A 20,403-nucleotide genomic window follows, 5' to 3' on the forward strand; every position below is an offset into this window, starting at 1 on the left:
TATATATATATATTAAATAACGAAAATTTAATAATGAGTAGAATAATGAAAATGTTTTGAAAAAGTCATATTAATTTTTAATGAATCCAGCGAATTTAATTTGTACAGTACATATTCCATCTTCAACTTTATTTTCTTTACATATAATCCCGCTAATCCGAACAACTACATACAATAATTAGTCCAGATTAACGAGGGAATGCTATTTCTGCGATATGGAAATTCAGTCGACTCTAGTGCCATCTCACTTCAAGTTTGTAATTCTCATTCGAAATTAATATTACAAACTATTTTAATACATGTTTATTAAATTTATAAATATTTTTGTGGGAATGTAATAAATATTTGAAATAATAATATACATTTATATAATTCTGTTCGTTATATAAGACCAATCAAAATGAATCTTTTTAACTCTCCACCCTGGGAAAAGAGTTTAAAAAAAGGTTAAAAAAAATTAGAGGGCCTCTTTTAGCAAGCCCATTATAGGTTCGGCCAGGCCCACAATGGGGGGACCGGGTGGTGACGGATGGGGCCCGACATATCCAGACGGACCACCCCCTGATCAAAAAATTCCCAGGAATTTTTCGACCCGTCCGGATTCGATCCCGGATCCTCCAAAGTGTTAAGAGAATAGTATGCTATACATGTACGCCTCTCCAATACTATCTCCAATCTGATACTATCGAGTTAAAAAAAGAAAAAACATTTCACTTGTTTGCAAATTAAGCTTAATCTCCAATAATTACGTGTTCCGCGAGAAGTAACAGTTTGATCTATCCTCCCTTCTATTATTATTTTTTTTATTTTTTTCGACTCCATCTTTCAACGTCTGTATTTCGGAAGAAGTACAAGACTTTTACTCTTTTCCATTTTATCAACGATCTCATGTCGAAGACAACTCATGTAATTTGAAAGTTCTCGGACTGTGTTCCTATTGGACGAAACAGTATACTCTCGAAATCAGATCATTGATATTTTGTCGTAAAAAGTATATCCGGTTATGATGAGGTTCGTGAATTATAAATACGATATCGCAAGTTTGTTGTATTTAACTAAGCCTCGAGAATATGACGTTGTAACTAACGACACTTTCGTGAATCCGGACCACTACAGTAACATCTGTGCAAACTAAAATTATTTTTTCCGTTTTAGACAGGTTTTACTATTATGAAATTTTTATAACGTACTGTATAGTAAATATACCAAAAAATTTTATAATTCGAATATTTGCTTTTTTCCTATATTTATAAAATAAGAACAATATCATAATTGATAAATAATTTTACAGATAAATCTTCCAAAATTTATCATACATTTATTTTAATAATTTAAATTTAAACTGTATATTTATTTTAAATAAATCATTTTCCGAAATAAATACCTAAAAACGTTATTAATCCATATTTTCAAATTTTAATCAAAAGCAGATTTAAGCAACGATTCGGCATTATGTGTGTTACACGAATAGTAATTTTTTTTATTTTTAAAATTTATTATGAAAGTTTTATATTAGAAATATGGGAAAACATTTAAAAAGAATTAATACGCTTTATTTAAGTCATATACGAGTCTTAAAACAATTACGCATAATTATTTATCGATTCGAGAGGCGACACATAACGGCCATATTTGGAGTTAAAAATTCAAACTTGAAGCGGTTTATTTGAATGTTGGGAGAAACACGAACGAACGAAAAAGTGAAATCCATCGATAGAAAGTAAAAAATGTCTTTAAGCAAGCAGAAAGATTCGAGAAAAAATCAACATATACAAGTATATGTACGTTGTAGGTAAGGATATTTTGAAATATAATAAAAAAGTAATATTTTAAATACAATTCCATCAACATAAAATACAAAGAGAAAAACTAACAATGATATAAATTACAGTTTGCCTAGAAATACTGTGAACTTATAAACACATTTTATAAATTGTATTTTAAGAATCTGGAAAGTTTTGTTTGGCTTAGATGTAATCAAACTACTTAAATTATGTCGGTTGTATTGACAGCTTAACTGAATTGTCTGTTATGTTATTGTGTACATATCTTTGACACTATTGTTAAACTGTGTACATAGTGCTCGTCAACAGTGTATATTCAAATTGGATTTGAATACATGTTATGAATGTGATTCTTGCCTATCACATACACACACACACACACAAGTGAATGGTGTAATAAGTTTCAACTGGACTTTGGCAATCTGATATGATGAAAGCAACCAGTACTGTATTAGTAATTGCAGCCTTATTTTCTCAAAATATCTGAAAATACAGAGAAATGGTAAAATGATGGCAAGAGTAATTTGTTTTAAAATGATAAATAGCATACGGTAGAGTCTTGCTAGTCCAAACACCGCTAATCTGAACATGTTTCAGTCGGTGGAGAGGAAATTTTTTAGCTCGCAAAATATACGTTTTTTTGTATTTTCCAGTTGAATTTAAATGGTATTAATGGTACAAAAAGACTTAGAATTTCACAACAAAAAAATTGTATTTTATTGTAGTACTGTATTAATACTGTACAAAATTAATAAGTCAGTGTTTGACATGGCCTATTAAAACAGCATATCTACGAGAGTGGTCCCAGAAGTACCCGACCTGAGATAGATGGCGGTACTTGTTTGAAAAAAAAAACGACTGTGTTCGAAAGTATCAACCTTATAAAGCTTAAGTTTGAAGTTTAAAGACGTTACATTGTATAGTATTTTTTTGGCTGCCATAAATAGTGAACAATCTCAGTGAATTTGTAAACATGGAAAAAATTTGTCATTGTTATGTGATACAATACCTTCATTTGAAAGGTTTCAGTCCAACCAATATTAAAGCTGAGCTAGAATCTACTCTGGGGGAGTCTGCTCCCTCGTTTACAACAATAAAATATTGGGTGGCAGAGTTTAAACGAGGCTGTATGAGCTGCAAAGATGAACATGTCAGTGGTTGACCAAGTGAGGTGACCATGCCAGAAATGGTGGAAAAAATCCACAAAATAGTATTGGATGACAGTCAAGTCAAAGTGCGAGAGCTAGCAGACATGGTAGGCATTTCAAAAAGTGCTGTACATCGCATTTTAACTGAAAATTTGGACATGAGAAAGCTGTGCGCAAGATGGGTGCCACGTTTGCTCACAATGGGACAAAAACAGCGTCCTGAGGATGTTTCAATTGAGTCTTTGGCAATGTTTCGCAGCAACAAAGCCAAGTTTTTGCTTCGATTCATAATCATGGATGAAACATGGGTCCATCACTTCACACCTGAGACGAAAGAACAGTCAAAACAATGGACAAAGGGGAGAATCTGGTCCAAAGAAGGCGAAAACAGTTCCATTTGCTGGCAAGGTCATGGCATCAGTTTTTTGGGATGCGCCCAGGAAAAACAACCAACGGCAAGTATTACGCGAACTTATTGCAGCGCTTGAGTGATAAAATCAAGAAAAAACGACCACATTTGACAAAAAAGAAAATGTTGTTTCATCAAGACAACGCACCAGTTCACACATCTATTATTACAATGGCCAAAATCAATGAGTTAAGGTTCAAATTGCTTCCTCACGCACCCTATTTGCCAGATTTAGCCCCCTCGGATTATTTTCTCTTTCCAAACTTAAAAAAATGGCTTAGTGATAAAAGATTTGCTAACAATGAAGAGGTGGAGTCTGCGGTTGATGGCTATTTTGAGAAGCTTGACAGTTCTCACTATAAACAGGGGATCGAATCTATTGTACATTGCTGGAAAAAGTGTATCGAGCTAAAAGGAGACTACGTTGAAAAATAGATATGTTTTACCAAATTTTTTGTGTCTTCTTTGTTAGGTCGGGTACTTCTGGGACTACCCTCGTATACTGTACTTACACACAAAAACAGAAACAAAAGTCATTAATGGTGTTGGATCTGTATAAACCGGACCTTTTTTACTGATTGCTTCTGTATTATTTCAGTTATTTGGCTAATCCGAACAGGTCTCGAACAGCTTTAAATATATATTTTAGTCTTAAATTCTATTGGAATAAGTTGCTGATGTTTACAGCTGTGATAACAGACACTTTGGGGATTAAAAATACAGATTTCATTTACTGTCGTCATTAGTAAATAAAAAAAAACATGAGAGAATATCATCAGATTGGTTCTAAAGTATAGATTGTTACAATGTTATGTGCATGAAAAATAAATAAATTTGGCGATTTTATTTTAAATAGTAATGTTTATAAAGTTATAGCATTGCTGAAATTTTCTTGGAATAAGTTTCCTGGGGAATATAAAAATTTTGAATTAAAAAAATTTATAGAATTTAAAGTTTTCCTTCTTGAATATATAAATTTGTTATTTAATTCTCATTTTTTGAGTTTGTTTACAAATTTGATTATGGTATTTATTTATTTATTTTTTGAGTATGCCACCATGCCACTAATTACATAATTGTAAATCATCTAAAAATCTTGTGGATATGTAACAATGTCATCAAGACTTAAGGTATCTGGATGTAAGGATGATGAATAAAGATGTAAGAATAAAGTGCCAGTAACTTTTGAATAGAAGTCTACTAGTGATGTGAACATTTTCATTAAAAAATGCTGAAAAGTTAGATTGCGAAGTTTTAAGCATTATTATAAATATTACAATATTAAAATATTTAAGTATTCTGACCAGGGCTGTGGAGTCGCGTAAAAATCTACCGACTCCAACTCTGACTCCGACTTTTCCTTACCAATCCGACTCCAGCTAAAACATCAAAACTCCACCACTCCGACTCCACAGCCCTGATTCTGACATTTAAGTATTTTAGATTTCATCATTTAGTTCTATTTGAAATGTGTGATTATATTGATAAGTTATCAGATGAAGATAAAAAAATATATACAGTAATATCTGTTTTTGTTGACTTCGGTTATTGTCGGGTTTTGTTTTCATCAATTTTTTTTCACAAAAAATTTGTCTTGATTTTTGTTGGTTGTCTTGGATTTCGTGCCCACATAACTTCCTGCTAATTTCGCAAAAACATAGGGCGACCCACTCATTTTCCTGTTCAGTATGTCGTCGTTTTTCATTGTGTGAGCATTACCCTGTGCATCTAGTCAAACAATTCCATTGCTTTGCTTTACTTTTAGCTTCATTGTGAGATCAAAGAAAGTTTTCAGAGCCAACAGTCCTTCAAATGCCATGTTAAATGTTCATTTATTCTCTACATTATATGTATATTCTTATATTATATATATATATTCATATATTCTTTTATATTCATTTTATATTAATTTCTTATTGTTTTTAGTATTACAACACTATATTCATTCTCTATAAAATGTATTTTTGGTATGTATTTTGGAGTGTCTAGAGCGAATTAATTGGATTTACATTGATTCATATGGAAATAATTGCCTCGGTTTTTGTCGGTTTCAGATTTTGCCGATTGTTTTTGGACGGATTATCGATGAAACCGAGGTATCACTGTATATTAAATTCCAAATCTATAAATGATTGTTCTTATCATTTTCCAGGATACGTAAGGAGAAATGAACCTTATTGACTTATTCCAAAACTGTCTTCTTTTAATTATTCTTTAGTTCACAACTAGGTGCATAGGTAGACACTAGGTACTGCGCCTTTAACATCACTCTTTATTCAGGAATATTTTACACACTGATGTGTGTTTCGGGCATACACCCCTCTTCCAACGGAAGAGAGATGTATGCCGAAAATGTGCTGGAAATGAAACCGAATTTCTTCCAAACACTACTTTAATTTACAGGTCAAATGCTACCATTATAATGATTATTGCAGGCAGATGAATTCATTTATTTTTGAAAAATGGACTTCTGAGAAATTATTATCCAATATTCCCAAAAATGCTGTTGTGATAATTGATAATTCAGCTCTTCACTCTATTCCAGTAAACAAAATTCCAAATTTCTTAAGCACAAAACAGGAATTAATGGATTGGCTTGCTTTACATAATGTGAGATAAGCAGAGGGCCAGAGGGACAATCCCTAATGACCACTTACACTGCACAGGTTGTTAAAACCCGATCTCTGCGTTGGTGGATGGCTTAGGAGGGCAAAAAGTGATGGGGAAGTCGTGAGCACGTGGATGGGTGTCTTTATGGGAAAAAAGATCGACAGGTTGAAAGGTTAACAAACAGAACATTTATTAATTAACTAAAGTTAACATACAAAATTCGGTTACAAGTCTATCTGACTAAATGCTACTTGGTTAAATGCGATAAAATGCTACTCGGGGGAGAGAGTTCACAAAGTTCTAACAGATACCTCTATGTATAAGACTGGAGGGGGTGGCTCAGGTATGGCGGTCGTATGTCTTCTCCAACGGGATTCCATTCCTGAACACGGAGATTGACGACACAAGTACAGCAATAACTTCCTTGGGTTGGTCCGCCCTATGTTTCCAGTAGCACCAGCTTTTATAGTGTTAGTGTGGGAAAGCCATCCGTTTGTTGACGATGACTTGCATTTCATGACAGGTAAGTGTAAGTTTCCCGCCTAACTGTTATAGTTGGAGGAGATCTCTGCTCCAATATGCCGCAAGGAGTTTTTCTACGGGGGGTGTTTACAAAATTTCCATCAACGAAAAAAAAAGGGAAAGTTTCCTTTCATGTACAAAATTCCAGCTCTAAAGTAAAAATTTCTGCTCTCAACAATATAATTTGCTGTGATTTTTTAAGAAAAGTTGAACTTCTGTATTTGATAAAACAAAATGTTATGCAACATAAAAAATTTAAGTTTGATACATTGTTCAATCAGAAAGGTGCTCTAGTGTTGAGTTTACCACCTTATCATTATGACATTAATATCGTTGAATATGTTTAGACAGATTTAAAAAATTATGTTTGGAACTTTAATATTAGTGATTCTGTTTCCACAGCAAGATTGCTACATTTAATAAATGATGGAATTAATGCTGTTTCTGAAGAAAACTGGGAAATATATTCTGCTCAAGTTAGAGATTTTGAAGATTATTGGATAAAAGATGATTTATTAGAAGTGTATGAGTCATTTATTATGTCTTCTGAAGACTATGAAGCAGAAGAAATGATCATTAATACTTCAAAGTGAAGTTGAAAACAATGATGTCAGTTAACATTAACAATTTTTTTCTTTAATCCTTTAAATGATAATTTTGTTCTTTTAAAAGGTTAAGTTTTCAAAGAAAATATTTCCTCAAAAAATTGATGAAACTTCATGGGTTAATTCCACAGAAATAACCGCCGTTTTTTGCCTGGACCGCATTTAATCAGAGACAAAGGCTTATCTTCGTATTCTTTATTTACTTATTCATGCATTTCGGGTGCAATATTTTTGTGTAACTTGCACCTCTCTTCAGGTTTTACATTTCTATAAATTGGTAAATTCAATTATTACATTTGTTATTACAGTAAATTACAACAATTTTGGATATATTTACACAATAGTTAACTAACCTGTTTTGTGTTTAGACATACATCTGCCCAGTGTTGATGTTGTGTCCCCTATGGCATTTTTAGACCGTTTTCCCCTCATGTTTTTAGAAGCCATGATTTGCACAATATTTGAATAAATGTAAATACCCTTCACTGAAGTGATGTACTGTACATAATAAACAAGGGAGCATGCCAAATCCCAACGGGAGTTCTGTACTTCAGATATACTAATATAATATTCTAATAATTCTAATATATTCTAAAAATAGTAATTGTCATTGGCAACAGCAAAAGAGTGGAAACATCATTCCAACTTGTTCGCAAAAATGTTGTTCACCTCACGTGACTGCCGAACAGAAAGTCCATTGTTCGCAGCGTCCATTATTTGAGGCATATGTTATACGAGGCACTACTACTATGGAACAAGACTATACAGGATGCGGCGCCAAATTCCGGACAAATTACACATTTTTTCCAAACATATTTTTTATTGCAAAAAGCGAAAAGGTTTAAAAATTTTTTAAAATTACATTGCTTGTAAGGCCATAAAGAATACATTTACTCAATATATCCCCCCTCCTGCTTGAATGACCACCTCTATTCTTGGTCTGAAGCGTGTGCAGGCGCGCTTTAATCTGTCACTGCCCATATCGGCAAATTCTGCATCAATAGCAGCTCTCAATGATGTGATGTTTGGATGTCTTGACTTGTTCGTGACCCTTACAACTATGCTCATACATAGAAGTCCAAAGGATTCAAATCTGGGCTGTTGGGAGGGCAGAATTCTTTCGACCAAAACATGTCAACATTGTCCAACAACCAATTTCGCACCAAATTACTCACTTTAATTGTGTAAGACTTGTAGTGGAGGTACTCCTTGATGATTCTATGCATAGTTTTCTCACTCACATCAACAACTGACGACAATTTTCGAATTGACTGACCTAGATCCTCAAAAATCAGTTCTTGAGCCCGTTGAATGATTTTGGGCGTCCTGACAATGTGCTCCTTCAAGTGAGTTTTCCTTGCTGGTGTTGTAAAACCTTCATTGGACTTCTCCGACTCATTGTACTTTGTGACGCCATCATACACAGTTGATCTTGGGTACCCAAAGAACTGAATGATTTCTGTCGCCGAGCGCCCAGCATGAACACTTTTGATAATCACGGCTCTTCGGTTATACTCCACACTTGGTTTCAATATTGTGACTGTTTTGAGGTTATGATGGTTTAGTATATGTGACAAGCTATTTGAACACCAAACATGACATCTCCCAGTGGTAGGCCTATAGAACAGTGGGAATTTGAAATTGAATTTTGTCTGGATTTTGGCATCGCACCATGTACAAAGGCACTGTACACAAATAAAAAATTTCATTGGGGAGGATAAAAGGAAAAGCAACAATATTTGCTGACACTAACAGAAGCAAATATTCAAGTGCATAGTCACCAACTATAAAACCATCTGTAGTTTTTTAAATCTATATTATGTTTTTTTTTTTTTTTAAACAGGTGTCAAACTGGCAGCCCAATGTGATTTTTCGTGACCCATGGCCATGATTCTCTGCAATAAAACAAAATACAGAACAATATGTTATGAAAAAAATAGCAAGTAACCATTACTTTGTTGCTATGATGCACTGGTCAACCATGGGAGACTAGAATGTGGTTATGCACTTGCCAGTAACTTCAAGCTAATTTCAGTCTAGAGATGCCAAGCTACAAAACTTGCTAAAAAGTCTTTTTGCTTGCAGAGCCATATACGACTGGTTTCATGTGGCGGGGTAGGCACAGCCACCACAGTTGAAGTGCGTAACCATATTTTCTTTGAATTTTAACAAAAGGCATTTGTGCTAGTTTCTTTGTCCTGATTGATGTGTTAAAAGATTTGTGGATTATTTTCTTATACTTACATTTTTTAAAAATAAGTTATAAATGTACAGGTAACCCCCATATAACATGGGAGTTATGTTCCAAAAAATTGCTGTGTTATGCGAATTTGTGTTATATGAAACAAAGAACTAGTGTGAAAAGGGGGTTAGGTTCCAAAAATTAAAAAACATGCTGTTAAATCCTTATTTAAATTGGATTTGTTATTCATTTTTTTCACAGGTAAAATACTTATTTATTATTTAAGTAAATATTTTACCAGAGATCCTATATGATCCTATATGATGATCTCAGCATGAGCATCATCAACTGGTAATTGGTTTTTGGGTGCATTCGTTAATAGCATCGCTCTGCAACAGGGGTACGCTGCTGTTTGTAGGCATTTAGGAACAACAGTGAAAGAAAGATGGCGGTGCCCGCACTATCGATAGTATCGTGATGGAAGAATTCATAATTTTAAAATGAAGTTTTATAGGCAAGAGAAGGGTTCCAATTGTAAAATTTAACCATTAAATGGATTATTTGTTGAAAGAGCATTCAAAGTAGCCACGAAAACAATTAGAATGCTTGCGTGGAGTTACGCAGAGGTATAAAAGAACACACTCTTTATTACATTTTATGTTGTACGAGGTTTTACCCAATTCCCGAACCGTGTTAGAGTGAATCCGTGCTATAGAAGTGCTGTGTTATATGGGGGTTACCTGTAGTTGCAGTTATTTTCATTTTTAAAATTTAAATTTAAACCCTAATTTTTATACAGAAAATGTCACTTTTAACACTAAATAAAAAATGAAAGATTGATGACAAGGGAAGAAAATTTCAAGAAATGTGGGAGCTGAACTATTTTTGTCTGGAAGTGAACAATAAAATTACATGCTTAATTTGCAAATAAACAATTAGTGTTGCTAAAGAATACAATATTAAGCAACCTAAAATAGCACTAATCACAAAGAACAATTTTCGTACTTCAAAGAAAAAATAAGAGAAGAAAAATTAAAAACAATGAAAAATTCACTTAATAGCCAGTAATAAGTGCTTACAAAATTCATAAAGAGTACAAGAGCCAATTATGAAATAAGCTATTTATTAGCAAAACATTCTAAATCATTCATTGATGGTTCTTTAATCAAGGAATGTATGATAAAAGCTGTCAAATTTGTCTGCCCAGAAAAGGTACAGGCATTTCAAGATATCTCATTATCAAGAAATATGGTGGCAGACAGAATTATGGAAATGGCAGATGACGTCAGTTCACAACTACAGAAAATATATTCCAAAATCCAGTGCTTTTCAATTGTGATTGATGAAAGCACAATGTAAGAGATGCTGCACAAGTTGCTGTTCTTATTTCATGGTTGTGATAACATGAAAATTATCAAAGAATTGTTGAAAATTATCCCTCTTTCCAGAACAACAACTGGTGAAAATGTTTTTGATGCTGTATGGAGCCATTTAGAAAAATGTAAGCTTCCTCTTGACAAGCTTGTTTCTGTAACAACTGATGGTGCTAAATCGATGATGGATGAAACTAAAGAATTTGTGTCACAACTGACAAGAAAATTACAAGATGGGTATCCAGATAAACCAAAAATCAAGGCTTTCCATTGCTTTATTCACCAACAAGTTCTCTGTTTAAAATTATTAAAAATGGATGAAGTACTTAAAAGTTAAAATAGTTACAAAGACAGTCAACTTTATTCGACCGAGATCACTTAACCATCGCCAATTTGCTTTGTTCCTTAAAGATTTAAGCTTAGTTCACACTGAGCGCGATTTGCTGGCGAAAGCGAAAAACAGAGCAAATAACCCGTCAAACGAGTCATGTTTCACTGGTTATTCGCTCTGTTTTTCGCTTTCGCCAGCGAATCGCGCCCAGTGTGAACTAAGCTTTAGAATCCAAATTTGAAGATCTTCCTTATTACACAGAAATTTGTTGTTTGTCCTGCCACAAAGTTTTGAAGAGCTTCTATCTGCTTTTGGAGGAAATAATATTATTTCTTGAAATGAAAGATGAAAACAACAAAAATATATTGGTTATAAAAGATCCATTATGGGTAAAAGACCTAGCATTTTTAACAGTTATTACAGATCTGAATAATCTTAATATTACATTGTAAAGCAAAGATCAGTTATTAACGAACAATTGTAAGTTTTGTAAAAAAAAACTGACTTTGACTTTGTTTAAAAATCACTTGCAAAAAAAAAGTTTTGACGTATTTCCCTGTGTGAGCAGTTAAAAGCAAAAAATCAAAGTTGCTCATTTTCACAATATGTTGATAAAATTGAAGAAATCAAAAATGAATTTGATAAATGTTTTGATGATTTCAAAGAGTTACAAGGAATTTTTTCTCTTTTCATTGGACCTTTTTCCTTTGAAGTTGAAAAAACTCCAACTTTGATACAACTGGAATTAATTGATTTCTAGAATGATTGGGTTTTAAAAGACAAATATCGAGAAGTAGGAACTCCCAAAATATATTCCTATCTAGGTGAAAAATTCTCGGAAATTAAAACGTTTGCTGCACAAATTTTATGCTTTTTTGGAAGTACAGTACATACTTATGTGAGCAATTATTTTCATGCATGAAATTAAATAAAACAGCTTACAGATCAAGATTAACTGATAAACATCTATCTGCCATAATGAAGATTATTTGTTCTCAGTCTTTGAATGTAGATATTGGAAAACTAGTAGGAGGAAGAAAGTTGTAATTTGATCTGGATATCAAGTCAAAGATGGAAATTCCAACGTACTTTTTGTTTGTCTGAGAGAGTCCTCGTGTAGTTGTCGCAGTCACCCCAGTCAGTTGTATCCAAGAGTGAATAAAGTTAATTGTTGATTAACTATGTATTTTTATGAGAAACAGTGTCGAAAACAAAATCAATATAAAAAAAGTGCTGGCAAGTTTCTGGTAAAAACAATTAATTTTAGTTTTATAAATATGTACATTAAACAAAATAAATGTTTAAATAAAAGCAATACTATAGCAATTATATATTGAGTTGAATTCACTGAACTACATAATGTGTTTTAATTGCTCTATCTATATTCCTGCATTCTCACTTCAAATTATAATTTTTAGAAAATTTGTAAATGTGATGTGGCTTGCATGAATCTTACCAGTTGCATTAAGTGGCCCATTGTTTAAATGAGTTTGACACACCTGTCTTAAGATAATCTGAACATTTCCAGGTATACCAGCTAGTGAAAATATAAAGAAAGTAATACAGAGATATTAAGTGTTCTGAGTTTTATCATTAAATTACTGTTTATAACAATTTTCTGTTTCTCTTTAATCTTTACAATGTATACTAATGATGATACAATATTAACAGATGAGAATTTTCAGAAATGAAATGAAAGGGTGGTTTAGAAGAGTTTATGAATTATCACATTTATGAAAAAAAATTGCACAGAAAAGGCTGAAAAATGTGTGAAAATTTATAAAATAGAATGTGTTTATACAGTATTTGTATAATGTTTCATATGAAAAATAACTGAATTTAATATATGAAATACTTTTCTTTTTCTTAGAGTAAATAAATCTTTAATACTTTTCCATATAGACATTCATTTACATAAATCTTTAGTTTATTATTTTGGATTTATTATTATTATTTATATCTATTGGTGACAATTCTAAAAGAAATAAAAAGTATTAGTTTTGATTACTTTTTGAAGATTCTCCCAGTGTGTATTAATAAAATGAAAGATAAGTTTTACTGATCTGTCTCTAACTTTACATAATCTTCAAAACACATCATTCATTATCCTAGCTACATCTTTTACATCTCAATGCTTCAGTCCTCATCATTTCCTTTTGAATGTTCAATAAAGTTGCTTGCTTTATAATTTTTATTATGTAAATTAATTGCTGTATTTAAAATTTAAATTTTAATGCATCTTTAAGATATTTTAATGATATATTAAATGTTTTAATTTGAATGGTTTTTAATTTTACAGTAAAAGTTTTATTATTAATTAATGTAAAAACATTGTAAAGAATTTTATCATCAATCTTTTCATAATGAACTTTACAATAAAATTTTAAAATATCCTCAACATAGTTTTTTCAATGTACAAAAATGTTATTTTTTAAAAGTCATTGAAATTTACAATGTACTGTATTATAAGCAAAGGTTGGATTTATATTCCAGGAAGAATTTTAATTATTAATCTCAAGCTCTTCAAAAATAATTTCAGTTATAACATATTTTTTTAAATAAATTATATTATTTTCTTTTAATTTTAGGCCTATAAACAGTGCTGAAAAAAGCACTTCATTTTCAGTTGTGGAAGTATGTTCAGAACTGAAAGAAATAAGAGTTCAAGAAAAAAATGGAGGTAGAGAATGTACCAAAGTCTTTAAGTTTGATAAAGTATTTGGCCCAAGTTGTGGTCAGGTAGTTGGTATTCTTTTTAATTTAAAATAAAACTGGTTTTTGGTAATTACATTTATTATTTTGTATATATTTTTTTAGGATGATATCTATAAAACAGTAATGAATCCTGTTATTGAAGAAGTGTTAATGGGATATAATTGTACAGTATTTGTGTGAGTAGGAATGCTTTCGAATATTTAGAATTTTTAAGATTTACCAAATTATATTAAAAATGGTTTAAAAATCTTATTTTTAAACATCAGTTATGGTCAGACAGGAAGTGGGAAGACATATACAATGGAAGGGGATCATAACTTGGATATTTCAGCATGGGATAAAGTATGTTTTTAGCAATATTTTAAAAAATCCTTGTTAAATACAGTCGACCCCCCTATAAGATAGAGATACGTTCCATTCTTTAGGAATCCGATTTCTTACGAATCCTTCCAATCACAACCCGACACATATCAAGTTTACGGACTACGGCTGTTTGAAAGATTTTCTTCCATAAAATTAATCGATTCTAGACTAATCCGACTCAACATTTCCAAAACACGTATATATTTTTTGGAAATAATCCGTATAAACTACGCTATAAACAAAAAATTGTAGGATTACTTACCGAGTGTCACCATTCGACATCGCCATTGCTCAACATTGTTTTCATCGCGGAACAGCTCACCAAACCGCGGCCGATTTCTAATAACTTATTTTTCTGCGAATAGTTCCTTGAACGTCGGAGACATCATTAATATAAATAATTTTAATCGCCGTTGAATAAGAAATGTTTCTTTCACAAGAAATGTATAAAATTACAGTACTGTATTAGACTTATGGTACCTAATTTACATACTGACAGACGATAGTTAGTAAAAATCTCCGTTGCGTGGCGCCACGCTAGACGGCGGAAATTATATATTTAATTATAACAAAGTTACAATAAGTTAATATATAATTAATATATAATTATATGTACAGTACCTAATTTATATATAATTTATATAATACTGTCCAGACGATAGAAATCTCTCCATAGCGTGGCGCTACGGACGGCGGGAAAGTAGTTCGGCTGCCCAATGACGTTTGAGGTGTTTATAGGGAACTTTTACTATTTTTTATGGATACTGGTAGCAATTTTTTTGTAGTTTTATAGGAATCGTAATTATAGGGACCGTAATTATAGGGGGGTCGACTGTAATTGCTAAATGTGTTTTAATTTTTGAAAAAAAGTTAACAGTAAAAATTTTAAAACTTACTTCTTTTAGCATCCAAAGATAGGAATAATACCAAGAGCACTTAATCATCTGTTTGACGAACTTGAGAAACAAGATGTTGAGTTTACTTTGCATATTTCTTTTCTTGAGTTGTATAACGAAGAATTGTTTGATCTTTTGAGTCCTGAAACTAGCAACTTAAAGCTACGTCTTTTTGAAGATGCCACACGCAAGGTAATTTAATAGGATAATTATATAAATAACAAATTATTTTTAAGTGCTAGAAAGCTTTATTTGCACTCAGTAAACAACATTTACATATAGAAATAACAATTGGATAAGTTTGAGAAATCAACACAGAAATTCTGTATAATATAAAGGAGTAAATAAGTTGTTATAAATTGTATACTTTTGTTTTGAACAATTTAAATTTTTTATTGAATGAATGTAACTTCAAAGACCCTATATTGTTAAATGATCAAAGGTGGTTAAATGTTTTGATATTCATAATTTTATTATTGGAAATAATTAAAAATTATGAAGTAATCTAATAATTCTTTCAACAAATGATGATCTGCAATTTGTGGTAAAGTTATTTCTATTGTGAACGGTAGTGGTTAGGCCATCTATGAGGATAAGAAATTCTATTGTATAAATATTATGGGAAAAAGATAGTAAAAACATATTATTTAATGCTATATTAACATGAAACTGAATTCCTATGTTCCTATGCAGAGAAATTTAAATAGAATTTATTAATGTTGGTTAAAGAAGGAGTTGGAAATATCAGTAACAGATTTCTTCAAAGAGACTTTGAATAAAACAATTACAGCTTTAAATTTTTGTGTTCTTTCAAATAAAGCATATAAATACTGTATTTCTTTGATTATAAAGAAGGTAGAGAAAAATTGGACTAGGGTTCTAGCCATAGTCCAGTTTTTCTCAATCTTTTTTATAAACCCCAGATTGAAAAGCATGTGAAACATATTGAAATACTGCACTGTGTAGAATAATGTAGTTTAGAGTGGCAGGTAAGGCATTTAATTAAAATTCTGCTTCTTCAAATTGTCTAGAATCAGTTATCTCTTTTGATTTCAAGGTTTATGGGAATATTTTTGTAAGTAAAATTATAAATACTGTCAAAAATTGAGCATGGAAAAGTTACAGCCAAGTTCATAAGTTGAGATCTTATCAACTGAAGGATAATAAAATCTCAGATTGGAAACAGGTGGTGAATTTGAATCAGAAGTTAATAGTCAAGCTCTTGATTTCTACATCAAAGTAGACATGAATGGCAATATAATAATGAATTGGGAGAAGCTAGATCAGATTAACTATGAAAACAGTAATTATTTAAAATTTTGTAGCTATAATCCATAAATACAGTCAATATGTGGTTTTGATAGTTTGGAAAATTTACAAGGAATTAAAATATTTCTTTTAATTTGAATCCATTTTTCTGCTATTGCAAGATAAGAAACCCTGCATTTAATTGAGGAAATAGGGTATACAATATTTTTCTTTGTTCCATTAAATAACATGAAATTTTTGAATGATGAAAATCCAGCGAGTTAAGTTCTCACCTTTCAGAATTAACCGCTTGATTCCCGATCAATTTTTAATTAATTATAATTAAACATAAAAAATAATTAAAACTGAAAAAAAAAAACTAAAGAAATGCATTAATTTTGAAGAAAAGGCTTCAAAGTTTAACTTCCTTTGTCTCGCCTTTCTGTGAAATTTGACACCGATGAGTCATTGTATTTACAGCTGGATGATCTTGAGAACATCTGGTGTCGGATTTCCCGGGACATTCTCATAGACGTCTCGGGAGGACAAGAGTTTAAAGTAGGGTGAATACTAGCTGGCAGTATATTTTTAAATATTTTTAAAAAATTAAAATTTTAATTGCGATTTCTGACCCCCCCGATTTAATTAAACTTATTTATTAATTAAAAAAATTAAAAAACTATTGGAGGTCGTTTTTGACATCAGAAAGTAGCTTTAAATAACTTTACTGAAGTCAAATCCGTGCACTACAACTTTAGAACGATTAATTAATTTTGATTAAAAAATCGCATTAAAAAACAATTAAGCGTTAATTGCGTGTCATTAAAGGTTGATTAAAATTGCGATAAAATTTTTTCGCATGGGTAAAAATTTTTGAAAAAATTTGGAGACCTAAAAAGTATCCAAAAATTGGGGGAAAAATTTTTTGGGGGGCCTAAAGAACAGAGTTTTTTGTAATGCTATGTAAACTTGGCCAAGTTAATTAAACAAAGCAAGACTTAAAGTCTAGCTTAAACAATAAAAGTTCTTCCCAACAAAACAGAAAACAGAGGATTTGAATTGCAAGGAGAATATCAAAGTCACAGAAATTTTAGACGAACTGGCATTTGGTTTAGTTGTGAAATTGACCTCTCCTGAAAGGTTTCAAATTGAAAAATTCAAAAAGGGGAGTCCAATCGGAGTGCAAAATCGAGGGGGGAAACTTATATAAACATGCGTTTCAAGGACATGATGTTCTTTGTTCCAAACCTTTTGTTTTGTCATAAAAATTTGCTGTTTGACCTTTCATCTATCTCCAAGAGGTGTTCAATCTCTCAGAGTTTTTTGTGCTCTTCAAGTTTTATTTTTATGACAAATGCTATCCTTTTCCAAGCTACAGTGTGCTCCTGGGCCATCGAATCTGCCGACCATAATGAGGAACTGAAGAAGACACATTTGGGAATATTTGTGACTTTACCAGACTATCCTTGTAAATTTGTGTCGACAGACACAGAGATATTTGTAAGAAAACCTTTAAACATTTTTACTAAACAGGTAAAGGTGGTAAACTTGTCTCAATGTTAATTTCATGCTCACACACGATTGTCTTGACAATCGCACACAGTCAATAAACCTTACAACAACATAGTTTTGAATTTAAGAAAACTGAATTTTTAAATAAAAAATATTACAAACACACTGACTACATTAGAAAACATAATTGTTGCATTAAATAGTTTAATACAAAAGTGAGTTCAGAATATTTATGTACTCTTATAAATTATAAAGAATCTGCCATACAATATCCACAAAAATAAGCAATGCTAATTTCCATGTTTGTTAGAATATTACAAACACAAATGTATATCTTGGTATATCTTGAATGAATAATAAACAAAATAATGAATAAAAAGTTTACAATATAAGAAATGAAAACAATTAAAATCTGAAAAGGAACATAAAGAAAAATTTACTTAAAATGAAATATTTTAATGAAAGATGTTTTCCTTCTTTCATTAAAGATTATCAAATAAATAATCTCATCTAAAAAATTTGAAAATTATATAAGAGTGAATTTCAGTAATGGTGATGAAACTGTACATGTTAATATAGTCATAATTTATATTTTTTTCCTTTAGGCACAGTACATCATTTCCACATGCTGACATGTCTGTTGTTTTGGCAATGATAGCCTGCAGAATAGAAATTTTTTGATGCAGTTTATAATGCAGTGGCTGTGACATCACTGTAAGAGCTCTACTGCATTATGAACTCCAAACTTAGAGAGACTTTAGCACTCTGAATGAAGCTCTTGTTTTCTAAAATTTCCTTCAAAGGACCGAACAGGCAATTATAATGTGACAGATCTGGACTGTAGGTTGATTGGTCCAGAATTTTCCAACAAAGTTAGTTGATTACCTCCACTGTGTACTGGGCCATACTCTGAAATCAATCAAAAGACTTCTATTCTGCAGGCATAACATTATTAGCAAAATGACAAGAGAAGTGTCAGCATGTGGAGAGGGAGGAATACCTAGAAAAATAAACATAAACATAAATTACAGGTAACCCCCGTATAACACGGCACTTCTATAGCACGGATTCGCTCTAACACGGTTTGAGAATTGGTACCATCCCCCGTATAACACGGTACTTTTATAGCACGGATTCACTCTGACACGGTTCGAGAATTGGGTAAAACCCTCGTACAACAGGAAATGTAATAAATTTTTACATACTTAAGTAATAATAGTTCACAAAAATTATTATTTTCGTGAACTATTAGTACTTAAGTATGTAAATTTTCTCTTCTCGCCTTCTGTCGATACACGTGGTCCTTCTCGAAACTTGTTTCAATATTGCCAGATCGCGACACTTCTGCTTCTGATGTTGCCGAATGTTTTTACCTTATTCCATACTTGCTTTATTCTTCATAAGTGCTTAGCACCATATAAGGAAATTTATAAAGACCTTTTAACTAGAAGCAAGCAATCTAAAATTACATACATTTTGCAAAAGGTAAAGCATGGATCTGAGGATAATGCAGAAAAATGCTCAGAGGATAAGGATAACTTGCCAAAAAGAAAACACACTCGGTTAATTAATAGTGTTTTTAGTGATGATGAACATTGTTTAATTTCATATTAATATGTATCACTTAAAAACATTTAATGAAGATATTTATCTTAATTATGAAAATATACTAATATGTTTTTTAATTTTTGGAACCTAACCCTCCTTTTCGTATTAGTTCTTTGTTTCGTATAACACGGCAATTTTTTGGAACGTAACTACCGTGTTATACGGGGGTTACCTGTACGACTATGTAGCACATATAGTTGGTCATTACTGAAATTCTGGACAGAAGTTAAACTACCCTTGTAGATATCATAAAACAAAATTATGTTTTTTTCTTTTTGATCTTACGACACAAGTATTTAAAGGATATTTCATTTTTTATTTTTGACATTATTGAATAACATTATTTATTCTAAACAATATATAAAAGTTTTGAAGTAAAAATATGTGAACAAGTTTCTAAGATTTATATCTGGAGACATAAATCAGTATGATAAAATTGAAAAGATATTTTTTGTTATTAAATCAAAAACAGTTTTGTTAGCAAGCAAAATTTTTATGTCCAAATATTATTATCATATTTTTTGCATACATGCTTTTATAGAAATATGATTTTTATTCCATATACAGTGGGACAAAAAATTACATTGTCGATCACATTTTAATTTGTAATTAATTTTAGACACACATATACTGTACATTTAATACAGGTTATATACAGATTTTATTAAAAATATACTTAAAAATACTGTTTCTGGTATTTATTTTCTTGAATATTATTTGTCTTGCATAAAAATTATGATAATGTATTCTATAAATTTTATTAGTTTAAACTGATTTAATTTTATAATTTTGTAGATATTTAAAAGTATAAATATATATATATCAGTAGAAAATCAAACTTATTTTTTGATGTTATTTCATAGGGTTCTGTTGTAATTCAAGGATTAGAAGAAATATCTGTTCATTCAAGAAATGAAGTTTATAAAATTTTGGAAAGAGGATCGGCTAAACGAAAAACAGCTGCTACTATGCTCAATGCTACTTCTAGTCGTAGTCACACTGTATTTTCCATTACAATGCATGTTAAAGAAACTACTACTAATGGTGATGAATTACTTAAAACTGGAAAGCTTAATCTTGTATGATATATTTTTATT

General features: G+C 31.2%; 1 protein-coding gene across 1 annotated transcript in view; it reads left to right on the forward strand.

The window, feature by feature from the left end:
* The first annotated feature begins 1,619 nt into the window (after nt 1-1,619).
* Nucleotides 1,620-20,403, forward strand: part of LOC111619973 (kinesin-like protein KIF11) — a 35,753-nt gene continuing 16,969 nt past the window's right edge. The window contains exons 1-6 of the mRNA XM_023361806.1: nt 1,620-1,792; nt 13,553-13,703; nt 13,782-13,855; nt 13,946-14,021; nt 14,948-15,130; nt 20,170-20,385. Coding sequence (XP_023217574.1) covers nt 1,728-1,792; nt 13,553-13,703; nt 13,782-13,855; nt 13,946-14,021; nt 14,948-15,130; nt 20,170-20,385 — 765 coding nt within the window. The 5' untranslated portion in view covers nt 1,620-1,727. The remainder of the gene's footprint in view (nt 1,793-13,552; nt 13,704-13,781; nt 13,856-13,945; nt 14,022-14,947; nt 15,131-20,169; nt 20,386-20,403) is intronic.

Source organism: Centruroides sculpturatus, unplaced genomic scaffold (genome assembly GCF_000671375.1).
Source record: "Centruroides sculpturatus isolate CEXI.00-Female unplaced genomic scaffold, Cexi_2.0 scaffold248, whole genome shotgun sequence".
Lineage (NCBI taxonomy): Eukaryota > Metazoa > Arthropoda > Arachnida > Scorpiones > Buthidae > Centruroides > Centruroides sculpturatus.